The 9,312-nt window shown below is 33.0% G+C and overlaps 1 protein-coding gene across 2 annotated transcripts; it reads left to right on the top strand.

The window, feature by feature from the left end:
* Window positions 1–3,007: 3,007 nt before the first annotated feature.
* LOC129880396 (uncharacterized) lies at window positions 3,008–8,775 on the top strand. 2 transcript variants are annotated; one of them, XM_055954408.1, is made up of 15 exons: window positions 3,008–3,251; window positions 4,183–4,325; window positions 4,433–4,544; window positions 4,651–4,773; window positions 5,911–6,015; window positions 6,823–6,906; window positions 6,983–7,098; window positions 7,178–7,279; window positions 7,364–7,477; window positions 7,611–7,667; window positions 7,745–7,811; window positions 7,897–7,950; window positions 8,060–8,134; window positions 8,323–8,358; window positions 8,455–8,775. In XM_055954408.1, the coding sequence occupies exons 2-15, from the start codon at window positions 4,306–4,308 to the stop codon at window positions 8,566–8,568; spliced, it is 1,179 nt and encodes a 392-aa protein (XP_055810383.1). In that variant the 5' UTR covers window positions 3,008–3,251; window positions 4,183–4,305; the 3' UTR covers window positions 8,569–8,775. The 2 variants fall into 2 exon arrangements, with proteins under 2 accessions (XP_055810383.1, XP_055810384.1); XM_055954409.1 differs by lacking the exon at window positions 4,183–4,325.
* The last annotated feature ends 537 nt before the right edge of the window (window positions 8,776–9,312 follow it).

Below are 9,312 nucleotides of genomic sequence, written 5' to 3'. Positions count from 1 at the left end.
AATTAATTTCATTTGAATTGTTTTTTTAAATATATGTTCTCATTATTGTAATTAAAATAATTAGTCAACCTTATGATGGCTACGCATCTTACACATGTTATGAAATCAATTTAATTGTTTTTCTCTACTTACAATTACAATATATTTTTTTCCCAATAGCTAGTTGTGTATTAATTGCTTTGAACATATTACAAACAAATAAACAAATAATGGGGCGTGAAGGGTCTCGTTAGTTTTCGGTTACAATGTCCATTTCTTGATAGCTCATTGAACAAATTTATACAATTTGAATATGTCAAAAATAAAATAAAATTAGAGGGGTTGAAGGGACGGTGAAATGACCAAAATGTTGCAATTTGAATTGCTCAGGTCTAACTATCACAATAAATGTTATACCACTGTGTTCAAATTAGTAGATCAGAAATGAAAAACGGAAATCAGAAATTGTTAAGAAAAGAATATCTGAGATCAAAGAATTCATTGTTTGTTCTTAAATAATTTAATCTCTTCGGTGTATTCGAGATTATGAATTACTTCCATTTCTGGATAAAACATATATATTTGTTGTAGGACTAGTGGTACCTCGAATGCTCACAACTTCGTCGAATTCAAAGACAATCTCAAATCACACAAGACTCAATTTTTATTTGTAACAAAAATATGCAGAAGAGATTAAGAATATCAATGTAGAAATTGAGGATAAATCTCACTATTTATAGTAAAAAAAATATGGGTTGAAAAGGTGCATGCGACCTCATTTGTTTAGAACATGTTTAATGTCTGTTTGGACGCAAGTGTCTGTTCGAAAGGAACAAGTTCTTTTCAGATTTCTATTGAGAATTATTTTTAAATAATTTTGCATGAATTAATACCTGGAAAAAAGGAGATTAATTAATAATAATAAAAAATAAATTATATATATAAATTTATAAATCAAATCGTTTGTCAAAATCAAAACTTGTCAACGATAACGATAACGGCGCAAGAAGCTAAGAGACTCTCTTCTTAAATTTTTAAGAGATAAAAAAAGTGTTTTTATATATAAGTACAAAAATTCTCTTTTTCATTACCAATGAGGAAATTTTTTTTCTATCTAAATGAACTTTAACTTCAAACTTTCCTCCATTTTTCATTCATAATTATACCTTGTCTTTAAAGATTCAAAACCCAACAATATGTGCATCTTAATTTGCATTACTCATTAGCCTTATATTGACTAATTTAGTAGAGTATTGGCGTATTGACTTAATATAGGTATATCGTTTATATTTAATTGGTAGGCACAAATATAAGGGTAAAAAAAATTAAATCCCAATTTCAACATTCGCCATAATTCAATTCATAATCTGAAAATCCAAAAAATACAAATTTTTATTTTTTCCAAATTATTCCCAATCTTACTTTTCCCATTCTCCTCCTATAAAATGTATATTGTACGTTGTTTAAATTTTAATTGACAGATACGATAATATAATTTCAAATTTTCTTTTTTCTCATTATATTTCATTTTTCTAAAAATATGTACTAGAATGTTATTTTATTTTATTTTTTCTCTTCAATGTCTTCGTTCTTCTCCAAGAAGAAATGCTTGACTTTTAAACAAATAGTACTAATTAAACTTAGTCAAATTTGCTAAGTATTATTAATTACTTTCACCCCTTTAATGAACCATTGGATACTTTTATTAGTCAGCATTTATTTGATGAAACCTCCCATTTCTGAAAAAGAGTGGCTTTAAACACCAAGTTCTTCTTACTTTGTTCGACCACTAACTTTTGTTTTCTTGAATCTCCATATTGGACTTGGCCTAAATGCTTCTTTACTATAATTATGATTTTAGAGAAGTGATTTGCAAATCATATTAAGGAAGAAAAAAGTCTAATTAAGGTTTAATTAATTATAAAATAAGTTAAATGGATTATTATAAAGTGTTTTTAAAGTAATAATGATCGTTTGTTATATAGGATGAGATAAATAATGATATCTCATGAGTTAAGATATTTCATAATATTAATTATTCTTATCCCGCATACCAATAGAATGTTTTATAGTTTATCTAAATTTCTCTAAAAATATATGTCCTCCTTTCAGAAGGAAAAGAAAAATGGGAGGAGCTACTATGCAAGTATTGGTTACCTAAGATGTATCTGTTTTTCTCTACCTAATTAATTGGAGAGTAGCAAATATCAATTATCAACATATTAAAGGGCCTAATAACTTTGGTATCAAATTTAAACATCTAAATTGTTAGATATGTTTTCAGCATATATTGACATTCTTTCCAACTTACTTTGGACTAGAAAATTCTAATTTTGGTACCTAGTGATATAAAATTAGTACCCCTTCCTCATATTTTTTTCCTTCCTTTTTTCCCAATAAGAAGAGGACCTCAGAAGGTGGAAAATTTAAATTCTAATCATCAAGGTGAAATTGTCTAAAGAAGACTACAAATATATAAAATTTTAGAGTGAGTTCAAATATCATTTTCTTAATTTGTCAAAACATATATTTTAATTCAAAAAAAATAAGACTTCTTTTTTGTCAACAAAGAATTTATTGACTCAATAAATATATAATAAAAGTAGTACTCTTTTAACATACAAATATTCCTTTCCACCTTAAAAAAAGAAAAATATTTGTGTAAACATAAAATAAATAAACCAGCCAATAGCAAGTACCTTTTCTTCCTCCACGTCAGCAAATTAAAAGGCCGACATTAAATAATAAACAAAATTAGAACCAGACACATCATCACCTGGAAATTACTATTTTAAGTCCCTAATTTAATATTATGGGCAAAAAGTCCCTAATTTAGGACTCACATTAAACAGTTACTTAACATAGTCAATTTTAAATGTTCTCCTATATTAATCTTCAACATTAACTACTAATTTGTGGCTAACTATAATCCAAAGCAGACACTAATCATCCAACCTTAAACAGACTTTTAATATATAGGAAAAAAAGAAGTAAATAAAAGCAATTCTACCTCTTTTGTGCTTCTACTTTTTTCCCTTCTCTTTCTCTGTCAATAAAACACAAGTTTTGTGCTTACTACTTCACGAGTTTTCTTCTCCCTTTCAAAGATTTTTCTTGCTTCTGTTTGGTTCCTTTTACCTATTTATAGATACCCACAAGGTTAATATTAGCTAAAAGGTGTTGTAGTAGCCTTTTCCCTTCTGAAAATCAAGAAAGTGGGCTTCTATTTGTTGTTTCTCTTCAAGATTTTTCTGGGATTTGCTTATTTCAAGGTAATTTTGTGAAAAAGATGTGTCTTTTGCATTTATATGTTTAAAAGGTTTAATCTTTATGTGTTTTTATGGGTTATATATGTTTAGCTGGCAAGAGTTAATTTTTGTTTTGTTTTTGTTTTGTGCTTTTGTATGTAGTGTTGATGAGAACTTTGCTGTGATAATTAAATTTGTTTGTTTGTTTAGGAGATAACTTGTGTAGAGGAGAATATATCATTAAGTTATATGTTTTGCTATTCGGAGTTGATTTCTTATATTGGCGCTCAATTAATAGTTATTATTTTGGAAAGTTGGTTTCTTTGTTGAAGAAAATTGGAATCAAGAAAGAAAGGTGACTTTCTGAGATAGTGATTGAATCAACCCCGGCTATTCCCTCAAATGTAAGAAAGTATAGTTGTTTTGTTTTGAAAGATGGAGTGAATTCGTTGAATAGGTTGAATGTAAGGAATAAGTCAAATAAGACACACAGTGACTTGTTTTTGGGACACAGAATTGAGAAATTGAAACTAGCCTAGTGCTTGATCTCTGTGTGTGTGTGTGGGGGGGGAGGAGGCTATTCAAGCTGCTATAGTCAAAAGCCAGGCACATGACCAATTTTCTAGTTGCTTGTGGATTGTATAGTTACGTGAGGCACTCGTTTAGTCTTTGCGCATAGGCATGGAGGCAGTCTAGTGTACAAGGAAATGTTTTAGCAGTTCTTTATTGGTTAAGAAACTTTTACTCTTTGTGTTTGTGTGTTGGGGAGGAGGATGAGATGCTAAGAGCTTGAGGCAAGGTAGTTAATTTCTAATTTGAAGCTAAGTTTTTGTATCTCTGAAAACCAAAGAAGAGAGGCTCATAAGCTTGTTGACTCTATTTTTTTTTTTTTGGTGGGTGATTCGTCTTAACTTTGTGATTGCAGACAGATCATACTTTTCTTTTGATATTTCAGGATTTTTGTGCCATTGTTATCTTTGCTCCTTACTGAAAGGTGGTTGCTAATAACTTACTTGGGGTTCAGTAAAGCTTCTTTGACTACTTTGGTTGTACTTATCAATTCAGATACTGTTTTAACATGAGGAGTTTTGGACGCGGGTTCGTTAATTTCGGCTTTTCTTGTGATAAAAAATACTATCAAGTTTGCGAGATTGTTGTCTGTCCCATGATAGTAGTTTGTCTAACTCTTGAAGCATGTTCTGCAGGTCCAATTCGTTAAAATCAGCTGAAACTATGAGGCTTATGCTCTGTGTCTGCTGTGGAGTCATTTTTGGCTTATTCATTGGACTTTCATTTCCTACTAGCTCATTAACCAAGGTATGGATAATGCCCTCCATTCTCATACCCTCATATAGTGGTCTCATTTGTGCAGTGCTATAATTTGATATGTACAATAAAACTTCTTTTGGTTCCAATTTCGCAGTTAAACATAACATCCAGTATTGTAAGCAACTTCCCTATTGCTAGAGACAGAAATAATGTTGTTTCAGACCAAAAGCATACAGATTCTACTATCAAAATTCAGAATGCTACAGATCAATTGAAGGTATATGCTTCCTTGCCAGCACATAATTGATTTTATGATCAAGATAATTTTCGGTTTTGGCAAGCAGTATGAACTATTATTTTTCTGCAATTGATATTTATTCTCGTACATCTTTCTGCAGTTCTTACAGAAGTGACAATTCTATAGAAATTTTGACCCGTCATGTTCTTGAGTGTGAAATGTAGCAAGGATAATAGGATCTCTTTAAGTAAATGATGATGTACAGTTTGGATACTCACTACTCATGCAATATGCATCCTTTAAAAAGAGTTTGTAGGCACATTGAATGACAGATGCTTTTCCATAGTCCCCTGCTTGAGCTGAATATATGGTCATCAGCACTATTTTTTTTGGGATAACTGAGAATCCCTGAGGGCCAGTACAACACAATTCGAAACTCAGTGAATAATGGACCCGCCCCTCTACCCCTCTCCACTTAAAGTACTAGGCTTTTTCGTACCCATGACATGCGCCTAACTCACACATCTTGCACTGCTCTGTTAGAGCAAGACCAAAGTCCCGTGGGAGGTCATGAAGCTAAACATTCTAAATTCAATCCTATCCTGCATAGCAACTAATAACAATCTTCTAACCTTTTCTTTTCTCAATATATCTTTTAAGTTGCACATCCGGTAGATGCTTTTGCATCATAGTTAGGTAAACGGCATACAAATGTTTGTCTTAGTTGGCATTTGTAATTTCTGAAAATCAGTCTAGGTTGGATGATTGAAAGAATCTATTCTTTAGTCCTATATCTGTATTATTAGGGAGTCTAGGAGTTTTTGAGCCTTCTAGAATGCTACTTTGGCAAGTGCAAGCATTTTGCATGTTTTAATCAATACTTCCTTTCTTCTCTAGCAGAGTTACCTGTGACAGAAGTTTTTTCAGCATGTCTTTGTTAATTGGTTGTTCTTGATTTAATGTATTAGTTTTATCCTCTTTACCTACTGCCCGTTCAATGTTATTCTCGCTTTGTCTTCTACACTTTTTTGTGACTTTCAAGTGCTGTTGAATCAACCTTCCCCAATTTGATCTTCTTTACTTCTTCATGTATGTGACTGGGTGCTTGATGTTTGAGATTATGCAATCTAAGACAAAATAACATTTTAATCTGATAGTCATCCTTGTTCTGATCAGATTTGGGTCCCATCAAACCCAAGAGGGGCAGAAAGATTACCTCCAGGGATCGTTGCTTCTGAATCCGACTACTATCCCCGGAGATTGTGGGGAAAACCCAGTGAGGTAAGTGTTCTGTTATAACTACTGTATGAACTCTATAGACCTACACTCTTGGCCTCAGGTGCTGACCCATGAATGATGGAGACTTAAAACTACTTATTTCCTTACTTAGATCCATTCTATTGGTCCAGCTCATTCAGAATTGCTTGACGAAAATTGGAAGTATAACAGTTTACCTCTGTTCTGCAAATCTAGATATAGTACACCTTACAATGGAAGTATAACATTTTACCTCTGTTCTGCAAATCTAGCTTAGTACACCTTACAAAATGTTGTTTAATTAGTATGTTAGGACATATCACAATTGTTTCTTTTCACTTGAGCTTGTAGCAGAATACTCGCTTATAAGGTTAAATAAAATCATCTTTTTTCCTGTTACTTTTAGGATCAAACTTTGTCCTTTGTTACCCACCTCCGTTAGTACACCTTACAAAATGTTGGTTAATTAGTATGTTAGGACATATCACAATTGTTTCTTTTCACTTGAGCTTGTAGCAGAATACTCACTTATAAGGTTAAAAAAAATCATCTTTTTTCCTGTTACTTTTAGGATCAAACTTTGTCCTTTGTTACCCACCTCCGTCCTGCATTGATTTTGATCTAGAAAAACTCTTTAATTGTTTTCCTTACCAAAAACTTGATTATTTTCTCCCTGTTAATCCAGATCAAAGCAGTTGCAAACTTGCAATTTGCAAACCTTAAGGATGAAGACCCTTTAATTGTTGAGTGAAGACATTTTAGTGACGAATCCAGGATTTTTGTTTATTTTTATTTGGGAAGAGGCAGCTTCTTATCATATTTTATCTGCAGGACCTACAAAGCAAGCCAAAATATCTGGTAACATTTACTGTTGGTGTTAAGCAGAAGCACAACATTGATGCTGCTGTAAAGAAGGTATATCAGTCGGTTTCCTTTCATAGGTCCCTCCTCTCTATTCCCAAGTCCTCATCTTGACCATTTTCCGTTGCAGTTCTCAGACGACTTCACAATTCTTCTTTTTCACTATGATGGTATGACAACAGAATGGGATGAATTTGAGTGGTCAAAACGCGCTATCCACGTGAGTGTTCGGAAACAAACAAAATGGTAAGTAATATGATAAAGTAATTTTGAACTGGAACTGTGATCAACTTTGTTTCTGACAAGAACTTTACCTCTTTATAAGGTGGTACGCGAAAAGGTTTCTGCATCCAGACATAGTTGCCCCATATGACTATATTTTTATCTGGGATGAAGACCTAGGAGTCGAGCATTTTGATGCCAAGGAGTAAGTTTTGTGTAATTTCCTGTGATTAACAGCCTGGTTTGACCCAATATCTTAGTTTTTCTGAATTGTTCCGTCCATCCCCAGGTATATTAAACTTGTCAAGAAGCATGGTTTGGAAATTTCACAGCCAGGTTTGGATCCCAGGAAAGGAACGACATGGCAAATGACAAAGAGAAGAGGTGATCGCGAAGTTCACACGTAAGAGCCAGAAATCCCATGATATTATTTTTTCACAAGTCCTGTTTTTCCTTCATCCTTTGAACTGTTCTATACTTCTTGATATATGGGTTTCTCTCTGTTTATTCTTCTTCTTCTTGATTTATCTGATCAGGACAACAGAAGAGAAACCAGGCTGGTGCTCAGACCCTCATTTGCCTCCATGTGCAGCGTATGAATAGTTCTCGTGCTCGCTATTTTTATCAGTTCTTAACTTGACCCTTATCATGGTCTCTTCACTATTTTCAGATTTGTAGAGATCATGGCTCCCGTCTTTTCCCGAGATGCATGGCGGTGTGTATGGTATATGATTCAGGTATCACCTTGCACATTAAACATGGAGAAGGTCTGAGACGTGGTGCATTTTTTTGAGATTGACTCTGTTGTTTTATCACTTGTAGAATGACTTAGTCCATGGTTGGGGACTTGACTTTGCGCTTCGTAAATGTGTTGAGGTAAGTTCAGCTCATTCAATGAATTCGGTCTCTTGGCAACTTGCTTTCATATGCATTTGTCTTAGTACCAAATTATTCAAAGGCTCTAACTCTACATTCTCTTTTGAAGCCTGCTCATAAGAAAATTGGAGTCGTAGATGCTCAGTGGATTGTTCATCAAGGTCTCCCTTCTCTTGGAAATGAGGTAAGTGAATGAAGTCAACTATTGATATTGCACAAATTAGGTGACATGTAATATGCTTATGCTTTTATATAACTTGATATTGGAAAAATATTGAAAAACATGGCAAACCTTAAGTGATCGTTGATTTATGAATACTACTTAGGCCTCTAACATAATTATATCGCCCTTTCCTCATTCACTCTATACAGGGGGAAGCAAAAGATGGGAAGGCTCCTTGGAAAGGGGTAAGCGATTCTATATTAACATTTGTTATATTGGTACTTCGTGTTTCATCCTTTTCCACTTTAAAACTTGGATTGAGCTTGTGTTTGTTGTGGCAGGTGAGGGATAGATGTAGAAAGGAATGGACAATGTTTCAGACTAGAGTAGCAAATGCAGAGAAAGACTATTTCAAGTCTAAAGGAGTTGATCCTTCCCATTTGACATCTCATTAAGTCAACATGATCAAGTTGACAGTATACAAAGAGTCTTGGCAATTCTGCATAGGATTATAGGTGACTCCATCTTGTAAAATTGATAGCCATAGCTTTTATGATACATTTAATTTTTGAAGGAAAGAATATTATAGAGCTTCTTTAGTAGTATCATACATGATTGTGACGTGCTTTTATAATAAGATTGGAAAAACATCGGTGATATTATATAGTCAGTATAGGTGTAGTACTTTCAATAATTTTTTACAAGCATATTATAGGGGAGGTTAGTTTAAAGAGGAGAAATGCAAAGAAAACTGGTTTTAAAGAGTATGAGAAAGACAAAGAAAAGGTTTCTGGTTTTAAAGATGAGAAAGAAAAAGAAAAGGTTTTTTTTTCGTTAGCAAAATAATCACTCGACTAAATTTTTAAAATTTCATGGGCAAAACTTTAGAACAAAGGTTAAATATTGTTAGATTTTTTACAGAATATAACATGAGTACTTTCTTTTGCATACATAATACTTTTGTTAACATTTTTGTAAGCTTTACTAAGTGGTGTATAGTCCCTCATTACTCTTGGCATCAAATTTCCCTAGAGCTTCCTTGTCAATTTTAAAACAAAATATTTGCAACCAAAAACTCTAAGATGAGTGAAATTATGCTTCCTACTTTTAAGTGATTCATAGTCTTCTCAAGCATGGATCAGATCATGTATCTATTAAACAAGTAACTAGCTGTGTTTATGGCCTTAGCCTAGAAACTA

Source organism: Solanum dulcamara, chromosome 2 (assembly GCF_947179165.1).
Source record: "Solanum dulcamara chromosome 2, daSolDulc1.2, whole genome shotgun sequence".
Lineage (NCBI taxonomy): Eukaryota > Viridiplantae > Streptophyta > Magnoliopsida > Solanales > Solanaceae > Solanum > Solanum dulcamara.
Note: the sequence above shows the minus strand (reverse complement) of the source record. Positions and strands in the feature narration are given on the sequence as shown.

Coding starts and splice junctions, on each gene's coding strand:
- LOC129880396 (XM_055954408.1), top strand. CDS start 4,306: ATGAGGAGTTTTGGACGCGG. Junction 4,326..4,432: donor ATGAGGAGTTTTGGACGCGG/GTTCGTTAATTT, acceptor CATGTTCTGCAG/GTCCAATTCGTTAAAATCAG. Junction 7,280..7,363: donor GAGCATTTTGATGCCAAGGA/GTAAGTTTTGTG, acceptor GTCCATCCCCAG/GTATATTAAACTTGTCAAGA.